This window comes from Sinohyriopsis cumingii, chromosome 16, assembly GCF_028554795.1.
Source record: "Sinohyriopsis cumingii isolate HCF-2022 chromosome 16, ASM2855479v2, whole genome shotgun sequence".
NCBI lineage: Eukaryota > Metazoa > Mollusca > Bivalvia > Unionida > Unionidae > Sinohyriopsis > Sinohyriopsis cumingii.
In genome coordinates this window covers 12,868,329-12,884,941 of record NC_142976.1, presented here as the reverse complement: position 1 = coordinate 12,884,941, position 16,613 = coordinate 12,868,329, and the positions used below count along the sequence as shown (strand labels likewise).

Here is a 16,613-nt window from a genome sequence, read left to right as displayed (position 1 = left end):
GGATGCTCTATAGAGTCTATACCATATTAGGGACCGTATACACTCGCTTTTAAGTCGAATCCAACTCCAAACTGCACCGACCAGATCAGCCCGCGCATTATGCGACGGCAGATCTGGGTCTGTGCAGTTTGGTAGGAGTAACCAGTAGAGCAAGCAACATATACCCTGGTCTGCAGGCGCATTATCCTATGGTAAATCGGGATCTTTGTTGTTTTTTGCAATTTTTTTTGGCTCATAAGCGAGTAAATACTTTAGCAATTTGTCCAATTGCGCTTGTAAGTTGTAGTTGTTGAAGGACGCACTACAGGCGTATAAACATGCCCCTAAGCGTCCATTTTGCGTAATGGCCAAGTAAGCCAAAATATGAAAGCAATGACCTCTGACTTGACCCAAAAGTCAACTTGGTCTGGTCTTCCAAACTTTTTCAAAATAGTGATGATGTTTGGATAATCAGATGAGCACCAGTTTTCTTCAGAACCAATTAAACCTTTACAAGTACCACCATTTATGTGACAGGAGTACTGATAACAACAATTTTTTGACCACCACTATGGTGTCTCACTCAAGGTCCGGCGAGCACCATTTTGCCGTTAGAACATGATGCTGTAGTAGTATTTTAGTGAAATCACCTTTCGATTTAGTCAGCAAAAAGCAGCCAAATATAGTCCAGTCTTCAATTCTAGGGTTTCTTTTTTCGTTTATTTTTTTTGGTTGTTTGGTTTTAACGGTACTTTGCACACACAGAGGCACCAGACCCTGACGACTGGCCTGGGTGGGTATCGAACCCGCGACACTTGGATTATGAGACCGATGCTCTACTGAGCTACCGCGACTCTCAAAATCGTTTTGCTATTTAATATTTTAATATACGATTAACTGTATATTGCAAGAATAAAGTAGTTTTCTTTTAATGTCAGTATGACCACTGTTTAGGATCAATTACATGCAGTGAATAGGTTTTTAGTGCAATCCCATTTGATACCATCATACCAAGCGGAGCAGTGATAACACGATGTTCAAGATAGCCACCATTCATAAGCACTGTTTTGTTTTATAACTCGGGACGAGCTGGATACAAGAAGACTATGAGTGAAAACCCACTGTCTATAAGGTCCTCTCTTACAACAAGATTTTGAAGATAGCTGACAGGGTAATCGTATCGGAGGCCTGATTGGCACCGTTTTCATTGTTTGTAATCAAATAGACTATACCTAAATTGTATCTTACATGTCATGAAAACTAGATCTTGCTACAACTTTAAACGCCCCAGAAGATGCTAAACCAAGATTTTCAACATCGCCAACAAGACCACGAGAATACTCATGTGGACCCCATCATCCATTTAGAAGTAACAATAACATGATTTTAATGGCAGCTGCCGTGGCGGCAATATTGGATGTGAAGTTGTCCACATTTTCATTCCAGACTAACTTGACATCACAAAACTTCCATGTTCACGGGACCATCTACTCAGATAAAAGCGGCAACGGATTTTTATTTAAGGGTGGGGGTGGGGTGGAGATGGGGCTGAGATTTTAAAAATTATAACAAATTCGGCCTGAAATAGCTTGAAAAAATATTCTTATTCTGATTTATTGAAAATAAGAACCTATTATATCCAGTATACGGGTTGAAAAATTTATGTATCAAGGGGTAATTAAAAACAAATATCCTGATTGGAAAGAAAACTCCGTGCCATCTGATTAGCGATAAACCTTTAAAGCAGCTGCAGCCCTAAAGGATGCATATGCGCCATAATTTTGATTTAAGACCAAACAGACCGTGGAATGAATGTGCGTCTGTCAAGTTTCGTTTTCATTAAAGATCAAACAGACGGTGGAATAAATGTGCGTTTGCCAAGTTTCATGTTCATTTAAGATCAAACAGACGGTGGAATAAATGTGCGTTTGCCAAGTTTCATGTTCATTAAAGATCAAACAGACGGTGGAATAAATGTGCGTTTGCCAAGTTTCATGTTCATTTAAGACCAAACGGACCGTGGTATAAATGTGCGTTTGTCAAGCTTCACTTTCATTTAAGACCAAACAGACCGTGGAATAAATGTGCGTTTACCAAGTTTCATTTTCAATTAAGACCAAACAGACCGTGGTATAAATGTGCGTTTGCCAAGTCTCATTTTCATTTATAACCAAACAGACCGTGGAATAAATGTGCGTTTGCCAAATTTCACTTTTATTTAACACGAAACAGACCATGGAATAAATGTGCGTTTGCCAAATTTATTTTTCATTTAAGACCAAACAGACCGTGGAATAAATGTGCGTTTGCCAAGTTTCACTTTTATTTAAGACCAAACAGACCGTGGAATAAATGTACGTTTGCCAAGTTTCACTTTTATTTAAGACCAAACAGACCGTGGAATAAATGTACGTTTGCCAAGTTTCACTTTTATTTAAGACCAAACAGACCGTGGAATAAATGTGCGTTTGCCAAGTTTCATCTTCATTAAAGACCAAACAGACCTGGAATAAATTGAGTTTTCCAAGCTGCATTACAATCCTCCAGTAGTTTAGGAAAAGCTAAGCGTCGATAACAAACTTCTGCTAACAGACGGATGGACGACGGACAAGAGGGCATCACGTAAGCAGCATAACCAGGAGAGCTAAACAAATAAATCAATCGACACAATGTAGGTATAAAAACAATGGACAGATATACAAATATGCTTATATTTATGTAACAAATTTGTTAACATATACCATTCTTAAGTGATTTTTTTATACATATCAAAATAGCATACTTAATTTACTCAATGGTCAACGTTATCGAGATTACCAATACAACATGTAACTTTATTGCCATGTTTTTAATTTACTCAATGGTCAACGTTATCGATATTACTAATACAACATGTAGTTTTATTGCCATGAATGTGACAGGCTTTGTATCATAAAACCTTGCATCATGAATGTGACAGGCTTTTGTATCATAAAACCTTGCATATCACGAAAATACTGACCTTTAGTTACACCCAACTCTAGCATAATGTAACAGGGTCAGAGCTGATCTACTTAAAACATTTTAAATAGCTGAAATTATAAATGTCAGTCAATCCCAACAGTCCGATAACGGATAAAATGTGTATATAACCTTCAATAACTCATTTCCTACATGGCATCACTGTAAGGCAATACTTACAAAAACACAGTTGCATTTACAATATTAGGCTGCATCCATGTTTGCTGTTGTTATGAATTTAATAACATTTTTTTCAGCACAAACTATACATGGCGGCCAGTGTATTTGGTGGAGGAAGAACCCAGAAAAACCCTGGGAAGAACCACCGACCCATGGGAAGCTACTGGCAAGCTTTCTCACGTAAACACGTTGAACGAGCCCGAGACTCGAATTTCACGCGGAAAGGGGCGAGATGTCAGTGATCTGTAAAGGCGATCCCCTTAGAACACTCAGCCACCCTGGGTCTCTGTATATATTTCCGATAACTATGGTATACTCTGCATATGGTACATTTATAGCATTTTTCAGTAGTCCAGACTGACCGAGACAGCCCTGTCTGTCTATCATCACAGCATTCTATATAGCATGAATATAAACCCCAAGAAATCTAATGAAAACAAGATATATAATGTTGAATTCATGACTATATGAAGATACAAATGTAACATAGTGACACTGACCTGAATGAGACCTCCCGATGTGAAAATGCTATCAAATGCGATGGATTCCGATGTGAAAATACAATCAAAAGCGAGGCCTTCCGACGTGAAAATACAATCAAAACCGATGCCTTATGATGTGAAAATGCTATCAAATGCGAGGCCTTCCGACGTGAAAATGCCATCAAATGCGAGGCCTTCCGACGTGAAAATACAATAAAAAGCGAGGCCTTCTGATGTGAAAATGCTAGCAAACTTTTAGTGTGAAGTCTGTAATATATGATGGATTCCAATGAAAATATCAAAAGTCTTACTCCCAAAACTTTAAAATGAAGACAAAATTTTGAAAATTACTTGAAGGCATGAAAATAGAATTGGACAATTACGTATTAATACAAATATGACTACTAAATTAAATTTGTAAACCAGGCTAACACGAGTGCTGTAAAAATAAAAGGTATGATATCCCACAAGATCAAAAGTGTAAATATTAAAAGCTACTTAAATGGCTTGAAAATACAACCAGGTCATTTATTTAAAATCAAGATAACGTGTTTAAAATTGCACGACTGTAAGTTGATAGTTTTTATATTATCATTATGAAATGGATTTGGGATAAGACAATACGATTCCTTCGACAATTTCAGTGGGAGCATAACATCATTGGTTGGAATTTGCAATTTGTAAAGTTTGTTTAAAAAAAAGTGGGCGACATTAGAAACTTGCCACTTATTTAATCATATCCATGAACGTTTTCTGACCAGAACAGACGTGTTTTTTCTTGTACTTTTATAATGGTAATAAGCAATCTCGTTTTATTAATAAGGTAGTTACAAAAGTGTTCGAATAATTCTTGGATGGATTTAAATATAATTTATCAAGAAGACTAGACCTTTAGATCTGGAATTGAAATGCCAATATAACGGTCACTGAATTAAAAATAGCTCCCCCCTCCCATATCCAGATATTTAAATATTTCACAATTTTAGTCCCCCTTTTAACAATTATTGTATTTTGTTGAATTTGTTGTCAAATGCCTTGGCCCAAAGTTAATTTAATTTTTGTCTTCGACTGTTTGACATTGAAATGAAAGTGAAACCATGAAGTTAACCAATCATTTTACTAAACAATCAATCAAGACAACATCAAATTTCACCTTTGGAAGCCTCTTCCATAGGTAATAATAAGATAGATTAAATGCCTCATGGACCAGGTACCCCCGCTTTTCCTCTGAGCTCAGCTGTGAAACACAGTGACAGGGCGTCTCTTGTGCATACAAACTGGGAGTCTGCTACATTTTGATAACGTGCTCAGATGCAAATTCCTTTTTAATTCTAGTCCCAGGTTAAATGACTTACATTATGCATGGAGAAACCCTTTGTAAAATGTGATTAATGTACCACAAACACTCGTATACATATAAAAATCTTTCCTAATGTGTAAAAAAATAAGATAGTTTAGAAATATTACTTAAAAAGAATTATCTCAAATTTGATCAAAATAAATCAAAGCAACAGTTCCTGCATTACTGTAAAAGAATTATCTCAAACTTGATCAAAATAAATCAAAGCAACAGTTCCTGCATTACTGTAAATACCACTTATTACATATTTCTTGCATTTCAGTTCTCCTTCTGGTTACAAGTCTCGTTGTCCCATATTATGTACTATGTTTAACTAACCATATCAGGTCTGAATCTGCAGTCCTCCCATCGATTCGGGTAACATAAATTTGCAGGGTTGGTAGACATGTCTGAAAGGTCTAATGATCTGTGATGTTATTTTGTTCGAGTTAATACCAAAAAAAATTAACTGTGAATGGCACATTGTATTCCCACCCTGTCCAATAGTCCTATATTCAGACAATTTTAAACTTGTGCTGAAATCACGTTCGTTCTTTCAGTAAAGACCATTCTGTTGACCCCCAAATTAAGTCTTCTTCCTTATCCTAAGTGCAAACCATCCAGAGAGTTTGGTTCAGGTTTATGATGCAGAGCTAATATTATTGTGAGGAAGCTATTTCTATTCTTTCAGTCACAGGAGCCTTGACTGTTGATCTTTGGGTCCAAAAATCAATATAGTTCTTTTTATACAAAGTGCATGCCATCCACAAAGTTGGATAACTTTATATCAGAGATGTGCAACCTATTGACCGTGTGTCGGATGCAACCTGCAGTCTTGTTTTAACAGCCTAGGATGTAGCCTTAAATCACTTGCCCAGCCAGTGCCATGGAGAAAGCACAGTGGGAGAACTAGGGTCTCTAGGGAAAAAACACGTCCTTTCTCAGTTGACTCCAAAGTCAATTAGGGTTCTTTTTCCTTACACAAGTGCGACTCAAATTATTGTGCAGAAACCAAGTTAGTAACCTCATGGACCGCCTCATAATATAACACTTCTGGCAGGTATATTAAAAATATCCCTTGAGCAAAGCAGTGTTGTAAAGCCAGCATTATACTAAAGGCATCCCTTGTTGTAAAGCCAGCATTATACTAAAGGCATCCCTTGTTGTAAAGCCAGCATTATACTAAAGGCATCCCTTGTTGTAAAGCCAGCATTATACTAAAGGCATCCCTTGTTGTAAAGCCAGCATTATACTAAAGACATCCCTTGTTGTAAAACCAGCATTATACTAAAGGCATCCCTTGTTGTAAAGCCAGCATTATACTAAAGGCATCCCTTGTTGTAAAGCCAGCATTATACTAAAGGCATCCCTTGTTGGCAGCTGATTATCTATTAAGGAATACATCTTCAGAAATGAAAGGAAACATCATGAGGGAAGCTTGCAATAATGCATTTGAATTTTTTTTTAAATTCGTATTTTTAGAAACATCCCCAAAAACAGGAGTTATGCAATGAATTATCAGTAGTGATTAAAACACCTTAATTTCCTGGAAAATCACAGGTACCCTTTTCACAAGTATACACTGAACAAATCTTAGTTTATGATGCAAGGGCAAGTCTGCAAGTCAAATGGGTTCCTAATTTAAAATCTGACAAAAAAGTAAAACTCTGACCTGACCTTGGACATTTTGATACCTCCACCATATCACTGTTCAAGTCCATTAAAAAGTCCTTCAATAGTTACTGAGCAGACAGCGAAGTTAATGTACTGACAAAAAGAAAACAATTTTGTACTCAGTGCATCTGCAAACAGATAAATCTGTTATCTAAGAGCGACTTTTTCGAAGTGGTTCATTTCTACCACCTGTATTGCTTATCCAATTAGTGAGTGCTATCTTCAGTATTGAGTTGGCATGAATCCAATTAGTGAGTGCTATGTCAGTACTGAATTGGCATGGATCCAATCAGTGAGTAATGTTTTCTGTATTGAGTTGGCATGGATCCAATCAGTGAGTACTGTCTTCTGCACTGAGTTGGCATGGATCCAATCAGTGAGTACTGTCTTCTGCATTGAGTTGGCATGGATACAATCAGTGAGTACTATCTTCTTTCTTGAGTTGGCTGGATCCAATAAATGAGTGCTGTCTTCAGTATTGAGTTGGCATGGATCCAGTCAGTGAGTACTGTCTACTGTATTGAGTTGGCATGGATACAATCAGTGAGTACTATCTTCTTTATTGAGTTTGCTGGATCCGATGAGTGAGTGCTGTCTTCAGTATTGAGTTGGCATGGATCCAATCAGTGAGTACTGTCTTCTGCATTGAGTTTGCTGGATCTAATTAGTGAGTGCTGTCTTTAAAATGGAGTAGGTTGGATCCAATCAGTGAGTAGTCTTCTGTATTGAGCTGGCTGGATCAAATAAGCAAGTAAAATCCATTTATATGACATCTTTTAACTGGTCACGGCTGAAAAAAAATTACCCTCCTGTCTTATTAAATATGGATTATTTTCCAACATGGTATAGGTTAACTTTTATTTGCAGGAACCCAATTTTCATGATTTTATAGTTATTGCAAACTGGATCTTCCATGCCGAAAATATCACAATGCTACCAGGCTCAATCCATAAATACAAGTACTGAAAAAAATTCCACGTTATCATGTCTAAACCACAAAAACCATTCCTCCAGAAAATAAACTAAAGAACAGTATTAAGACCATAAAAGTGTATTTCAAAGCAAATTTCTACATATGAATTCAATTTTTATCACGTTTGCCTAAGCAATGCCACCTTTGTTAGACACTTAAGGTCACCAATTATGTATGGAATGCTAGAATAATGGAACAAGACTTATTTTTGTCCATCCCACTATTACTAAGCACTTAAGGCTCCCTGATTATCTATGCAAGACTAGAATAATAGAACAAGACCCACTTTTTGTCCAGCCAATTTTTTCAGCTATAATAGGTGTACAAAACGGAAAGTAAAATACCAGGGTTAATATGGGGTTTGGATGAATGGACTGACATAAAGACAGATACATAAACAAAAGATGACAAAGTGATCACAGTGTCAAGTCTGCGCCAAGATAAATGAAAGATACACAAGCCATGTATGAAGACTGTTGACATGAAACACATCTGTATATACAACTTGCATGAAATAAAAATGTAGAGATATTTTTACACACCAAGCATAATTTCATTGATATTAAATGTTATACAGTACAATCATCTGATAGGCTGCCTGCTTACAATAATAAAATTTTTACAAAGCAAAATTATTTGTACATATCTAATGATTTGTTAACATTGCCAAGAAGTACAAAATAGATGCATATAAAACAGATGAGATAATGGTATAGTTATAATTCCAAACAAGAATTCTGTATCTGAAAAACATATTCCCAAGCTTCTTGCTTCTGACGTCCATCTCAAAGCTTGCAACCTTTTGGGCCGGTTACTATGGGTAATGCCAGTCGGGTATGTGCGTTTATAGCTTCATGACAAGTAGTATGTACAAGGTTAAAGGATAGGAATCTCAGTAGTTTCCAACTTGTGACCGAGGGACCAAATCATCGAGGTTAGGGATTGACCCTGAGGTCATTGTCAACTGCATATGTAAATTTGCCTTCTTATGCCCAGCAAGTATACCTACATAACTGAACATGGATCTCAATAGTTTCCAAGTTATGGACCCTGATCCTGAGATCAAATATTAGTTGCATATATAAAGTTGACATTTCATGCCCAGTAAGTACACCAACATAACTGAATATGGATCTCAATAGTTTACAAGTTATGGATCCTGATCCTGAGATCAAATATTAGTTGCATATATAAAATTGCCATTTCATGCCCGGTAACTATAGATATAATAATAGGGTGGGGATATCAATCAATTCCATGTTATTATCCTGATCATGGGATCAAATATCAGCTGCATATATAAAGTTGCCATTTCATGCCCAGTAACTATAGATATGAGAGTAGGGTGGGAAGCGCAATATTTTCAATGTTATTACCAAGGGGCCATTTTCCTGGCTGGTGGTGGTAGTTGTATGAGAAGATACAGATGCAATATGAATAACATTAATGTCACATATATTACAGTTATTAAAAGGATGGACTGGATCACAATCGCCTCCCAATATTAAAGATGTGCATCAAAATACAAATCCCTATCAACCATATATTTAAATGTAGTACTGGGTTATAGTAGCTTAAAGGTCACTTTGGATAATGTTAACTTTTGTAGTATTAAACGAAATGCATTCAAAGGCAACATAGCTACACACAAAATTTCACTTGTCCACTCATATTTAAAATTGACAGGTGGCAAGTGACTTTTTTCAAGACAAGATAAAAAGAGCACAACGTTAGGTCAGTTGTTTGAAAAAAATTAAAAATATGTGTTTTCTTTAATCACTGGTGGTTCATTCTTTATTCAAAAGCTGTGTCATCTGACATAGCATAAAGCATATCCATTTGCACGGAGTCTCTATCAGCCAGACGCATAATAATCTAATACTCAAACTTAAATCATATGTGTAATTTAACACAGATCACATTCACATAAGGCATATGAGATTCTAATACAGCAGGAATAATCCGTGATTTTCAATGTTCTGGGTACAAGTGTTATGAATTTAGTGTCAAATTATCAATAACTTTGTATTTTACAATGCAGTTCATCTCAAAATAGAGCTGAAGTAACAGACAATATGGACAGGTTCATATTTTATAATTCAGTTCATATGGAAAAAAGAGCCAAAGTACCGGACTATAATGAGAGGTTTGTATTTTATAATGCAGTCTATTTGGAAAAAGAGCAAAGTACCAGACAATACTGACTGGTTTGTATTTTATAATGCAGTTTATCTGGAAAAAGAGATAAAGTACCAAACTATATTGAGAGGTTTGTATTTTATAATGCAGTCTATCTGGAAAAAGAGCTAAGTACCAGACTATATCGAGAGGTTTGTATTTTTATAATGCAGTCTATTTGGAAAAAGAGCTAAAGTACTCGACTATATGAGAGGTTTGTATTTTATAATGCAGTCTATCTGGAAAGGGAGATAAAGTACCAGACAATACTGACTGGTTTGTATTTTATAATGCAATCTATCTGGAAAAAGAGATAAAGTACTGAACTATATTGAGAGGTTTGTATTTTATAATGCAGTCTATCTAGAAAAAGAGCTAAAGTACCGGACAATACTGACTGGTTTGTATTTTATAATGCAGTCTATCTGGAAAAAGAGATAAAGCACCGGACTATATTGAGAGGTTTGTATTTGATAATGCAGTCTATCTGAAAAAAAAGCTCAAGTACCAGACAATACTGACTGGTTTGCAAACTGGGTTAGCTGCATCTGATGCAACAGGCAATTTCATTAAGACATATCAGAGGTCAATGTCACCAATAATTGTTTTGACAGTAGGCATATATGATATTCATTAGTTTTCTGAGAGAAAACAGAGGCTAAAACAGAAGCAAAGAAGAGAAATCTTTCGAAAAAGCAGCATGATTCTACAAAACATAAGAAACATTCAATAGGCATGTCATGCTGAATATGACTGGTTAGAACACGAGTCTAATGACCAATTTTGTCATGATTGTTGCAAATATGCATCAGCAGCAGTCTCAAATCCTACTAACTTGTGGGTTTATAGCCTGAATGTACTGAAGTTGCCAAATCATGTGACTGATGAAGTTTAAATTTTCAAAATTATACACCAGTACAGGATGAGTATAATTTATGCCAATTGAATAAAAGTTCCAAGTTACCTGCCCTGTGAAGCAAGTGGCTAAAGCTAAACAATATAATTTGTGTGCCATGTACATGCTAACAGAAATGTCTCTGAAGCATCAAAGGTAGGTCAAAGTAACCTGGTTTTGCTGATACTGACACACTTTTATAAATGCAAAATACAGCTCATTAGGACATATACACTGAGAAAGTTTCACTAGTGTAAAATTGATAGTGTTCAAGATATTGAATAAAATCCATGATGAAGTCAAAGTTAACAAACAGGCAACAGTGACCTAATTCCGAAAAGATACTGCAGTACTTCAGAAAATGCATATACATGTACAGTTTGATAAATGCTGGATAAACCATGCTAAAGATCCATGCTTACAAGATTACTGTGAATGGTGCATTGTATGCCATCTCCATGTTAAATAAACCTTTACGGAGATGCTATGTAAGCCATGGCTGACTAGAGATTAATGACAAATGGGTCTGTGACCTGGAACTGTCATCAAAACATATGCTCTTAAACTAAAGGTAATAAATTTCAGCTTTTATTTTCACCCTGAAACCCATGCTTCTTCCCTACCTAGTGTAAATCCTCCACAAGCATTTGTCAAGGTATGTGGTTTTCAACAAAAATTAAGCAAAAATCATTTTCTTCTTTCAACCATTGAGGCAATGACCTTATGACCCCAAAGTCAATAGACTTCTTTAATACCACAAACTTTGGTGAAGATGCAGGGTCAAGAACTGAAACGTTTGTGCAGAATTTGCTTTCTTTCCATTTTCCAGCCATCTTGACATTTTAACCTTTTAACCTTAAAATCAATAGGATTCAACCTAATTCCATGTGCAAGTTAGGACCAGGTCTGTGATGTAGAACATAGTTACTGAAGAGAAATAATTTTTCTTCAGGTCACAGTGACTTTGACCCCTGATCGTTAGACAGGTTTTTTCCTTAACCCTACTGCAAGCCATCCACCAAGTTTGGTAATGGTAAGTTGCGAAAAACTTGATTTACTGTGTAGAAAACAAAATTGGGAAGAAACGGATGACAAATGGATGGATGTAGGAATGGATGTCACACTCCACTTTATGGCAGGGGTTTAAATATTCACTTTTAGTGACTGAATAACAAAAGTAGTCAAATTAGGGCACATTTATGTAATTTTCTGTACTGACGTTACATGCTTGTAGAGAAGTCCATGTATGTAGTCTGACAGATGTCGGGCTTCTACTGTGGAAGATATGGCATGCAGAGGCGTAGCTGGGGGGGGGGGGGGGGGGGGGGGCAGGGGGGCACATATGTCCCCGGGCGCCAAGGTACAGGGGCGCCAAAATGAGGCTTACAACGTTACATTATAATAAGTAAACAAGGGTAATATTCAAAAATGTGATTAAACGGGGAGGGGGCTGGGGCGCCAATTTTATAGTTCGTCCCCGGGCGCAAAATATCATAGCTACGCCTCTGATGGCATGGAAAGTCTGTATGTGCAAGAGTTGATAAAGCAGCCAAAAAAGGCTACAGTGGCCTATTTTTGGCTAGGTTGAGTTATTCTTCATTAGAAACCTCAAAATAAATTTGGTGAGTGATGTCAAATAAGTTCCGAAATAATGATAGTGTTGCAAACTAACCACTGAAAACACAAAAGTCAAACAAGCCTAGAAAATTGACTGCAGTGGCCTGCTTTTGATACGATTAAGTTGCTTTAAATGACATGTATCCACACACCAATTTTAATGACCAAAGTGAAATAGTGTTAAAGACAAGTATGAACGAACTTAAGAAAATATGCATATTACTCGTATATAAAAAAAACAGGTCACTAAGACCTACATTTGGTACAGTAGAGCTATTCTTCTTAAGATGCAGCCACTCATCAATTTGCAATATCATGAATTACTGCAGATCACATGATGGCATATAATCAAACAATTAAAAAAATATATCTCACCAGAATTATGCAATAAATATTACCACATCTTACAGAGTTGTTAATGTATGAAATAAACAAAAAGCGATGGAACAGAATGATTTTTTGCAATAGTTCTTTTTCATAATGGAGCAAACAAATTCAGTGTGAAGGACAGCATAAAATACATTGTTACTAGTACAAACAAAACCTGTCAGAGCATAAAACAGATAACCTTGGCAAAAAAGCCTTCTTTCAAATTTGTGGTGCAGGACAAAATAAATGAATGTGCACAACATAAACACGACAACAAAAATTGTAAGTACAATGGTGAAAGATTCTTGGGAAACTAACAACTTGTAGTGTTCACTTGATGAAAGCAGGGATACCACATATATTTGCTTATAAATCAAGACCAACTGTAAACTGCATAGACCCAGATTTGCTGTCACATAATGTGCTGGCAGATCTAGGTTTGTGCAGTGTTGTTAGGACCAATCAGTAGAACAAACCACAAAGACCCTGACCTGTAGGTGCATTATGCTACGGCAGATCAGGATCATTGTTGTTTGTGGTCGACTCAACTTACAAGCAAGTAAATGTGTCAATCATTTCAATTTGTTATCAGAGCAGTTTCTATATATGAAAGACAGCTTATGAAAATGGTAAGACATTAGCAAATTAGTTAGGTGTCGTAACATTAAGCGAACCATGCTGCTTCAAAGTTATACATACTTCGCATCCCTGGTGTCACTGTTTAATGATTTACACATAGCCAGGCTTCAGATGGTTGTAAGTCCATTGGGATTTCAAATAAAATATGATTGATTGAAAAAGTCTGAGCCTGGTGAATTATCAGTTCAAGAAAAAGCAGGTGTACTATACTCAAGTACATATACTTTCTCTTTACATATCAAGGTAATGAAATTCACAGGTAAAACAGCACTAGTACTATACTCAAGCACATCTAATATCTCTATATATCAAGGTAATGAAATTTACAGGTAAAATAGCATTGTAGTATACTCGAATACTTCTAATTTCTCGTTACATATCAAGGCAAAGAAATGGTCTTTTGCAGATGCAATTATTCCGTACAAAGTTTGGGAAACAATTCAACACTCTTAAATAATGTCTCTCATATGTGATACCAACAAACAGTGTATAGGCAAATTAAATCAACATTATTAGTACTCCTATGATAACCAGGAAGGATAATGATGTTTTTAATCTTCAAAAGTGTTGATATACACTGAAAAAGTTTATTTATAGAAATAAATGTCAAATGTATTTTAAAAGTTATAGGATGTGCCACATTAACTAATAAACTTTCCTGAAAACTTCTTGGAAGTCAATTTTGTTGCATGAATTAAATTTGTTGTTATATTTCATGTAAACAAATTAAAAAATTCAAGACTTTCATGTCTATGCTAAAAATTTTAGGATCAATACTTTATGATTAGCTATCAAATTTTACAAACAACATGAAATTTATAACACTAAAATTTTGATATGATGGACACAACAAGAAGCTGATTTTACATTGCCTGCTATCATCTCCTAATCTAAGTGAATGAATATTAACAATGGATGAAGCTATTACTGCACAAACAATTTCCAGGCCTGATTTCACCAACTAATTTGGTCCAGAGTTAATGTTACATCTAGAAGTCAATAATCTGACTGGATGAAATTTAAGTCAATCTGCAGGCCTGGATTTCACCAACTGATTTGGTCTAGAGTTAATGTTATATCTGGAAGTCAGTAATCTGACTGGATGAAATTTAAGTCAATCTGCAGGCCTGTATTTCACCAACTGATTTGGTCTAGAGTTAATGTTATATCTGGAAGTCAGTAATCTGACTGGATGAAATTTAAGTCAATCTGCAGGCCTGGATTTCACCAACTGATTTGGTCCAGAGTTAATGTTATATCTGGAAGTCAGTAATCTGACTGGATGAAATTTAAGTCAATCTGCAGGCCTGGATTTCACCAACTGATTTGGTCTAGAGTTAATGTTATATCTGGAAGTCAGTAATCTGACTGGATGAAATTTAAGTCAATTTCCAGGCCTATTTCACCAACTGATTTGGTCCAGAGTTAATGTTACATCTAGAAGTCAGTAATCTGACTGGATGAAATTTAAGTCAATCTGCAGGCCTGGATTTCACCAACTGATTTGGTCTAGAGTTAATGTTATATCTGGAAGTCAGTAATCTGACTGGATGAAATTTAAGTCTGACTTAAGTTCAACCAATGAAATGCTTCAAGTCCAAATTATGCTTTATAATTTGTTGGTGAATCAGGGACAGAAGTAAACTAAAATTGTGAAGCCCTCAATGAATCATGCTATACAAAATGCATTCATGCAACAAGTGTTCTTTTGTTATACCGTGGTTCTTTTGTTATACCATGGTTGAACCCTATGATGACCAATCTTCAGGCATTTCTTTTGATCTTTTAGCCTTTATCTTCATATTTTTTTGTCATTATTTCTCCACCTGAAATTGGTAAATATGATGATGTACTAAATATACTCACTTAAAAGTCGAGTCCAACTGCGAACTGCATAAACCCAGACCTGCTGGGGCATAATGTACTGGTAGATCTGGGTCAATGCAGTTTGTATGAGTAATCAGGGGGACAAAGCAGATCAGGACATATATTGTTTACACTTGAACTCAACGTATATTCGAGTACATCTGGTAAATGTTTAATATTTCATACCTAGTATAAATCTGTATTAAGGTAATAATGACTCCATTTTAACTTACTGCATATTCTTGAATATAATGTCTTTTCTGTTCAACATTCAAAAACCTGTATGAAAATTTTAAAAACTGTTTACAATCCATTTGCCATTTATATTTGTATTTACTTCTGGCAATAAAACGTACTTAAACTAATCTGTACAGCATTGTTACATCAATATATCACATACGAAGCTTTCAATAAATAAGTCATGATAAGACGTAATTTTCTCCATTCTTAGAATAACACAGACTTTATTTGCATATCAGTCCACATCCAGAAATCATGAATTTTATATTCTTAACTTTGTAGTCTCTTCCAGAATGAATTCCCTGATGAGTCAATAATATCACATGTGTGAACAGGGACCTTCTCTAAGAATGCTAAGTACAACAAACTTCAATTTAAATAAAAATCAGAAAGCCCTAGGACACAAATTTCACTGGTGTAATCTTGCTGTTTATTCCTCCAAATATTAATCCTGAGGATGTTCTGGGCAGGATCTGTTTTTCTTGAACCAACTATCAATGCATCTGAAAATAAAAAGTGATACAAATTTTTAGTTACAAGTCTTGGAAAACTGCTTTAAAAACTTTGCTCATGCAGAGATCTTCGTTTTGGAAATACCTTTTCCTTTCCTGATAAATGGGCAAAAAAGATTAAAAATAGCAAAAGGCACATCTGGATCACATGTCTCATACCCTATATGTGTATGTACCAAATTATACCCCAGAAACGAAAACACGATGTCAAAAAATAATGGACATGAATAATTGTAAATGGTAAGAGGCACAGATAATAATAGCCACCACAACCGTTTTGGAATCGTGCTCTGAAAATGAAAACTGTGACAGAGGGATAGATAAATGGACTGACAGATGGATGTAATCCATTCTTAGATATATATCAGAACTTCATTGGGCAGGGCATGACCACCCAAATTCAATTGTAGCTCCTCAAAGTCTTTGCAACATAATGAAATTTGGCTCAATACTATTACAGATATGTCCTAAAATGTTTCTGTTTAAAATGGAGATAAATATTTTCTTTCTCTGTTGTTGATGAGAAATGGTTTTGTTGCTGCCAACTTGTTTCTGATAATAACTGGGTCACTGCTACCCATAGCTTTTTTGAGGCAGAAATACATCCCTGGGACATGGATGCTCTGACCAATATGGTATAATTTAACAGTGATGTCTAGCACTGGAGCAT

The 16,613-nt window shown here is 35.8% G+C and overlaps 1 protein-coding gene across 1 annotated transcript in view; it reads right to left on the bottom strand.

Moving 5' to 3' along the window:
• Nucleotides 1-2,676: 2,676 nt before the first annotated feature.
• LOC149779959 (E3 ubiquitin-protein ligase znrf2-like) overlaps nucleotides 2,677-16,613 on the bottom strand; it is a 46,163-nt gene continuing 32,226 nt past the window's right edge. Inside the window, exon 4 of the mRNA XM_089936670.1 lies at nucleotides 2,677-15,934. Coding sequence (XP_089792796.1) covers nucleotides 15,877-15,934 — 58 coding nt within the window. The 3' untranslated portion in view covers nucleotides 2,677-15,876. The remainder of the gene's footprint in view (nucleotides 15,935-16,613) is intronic.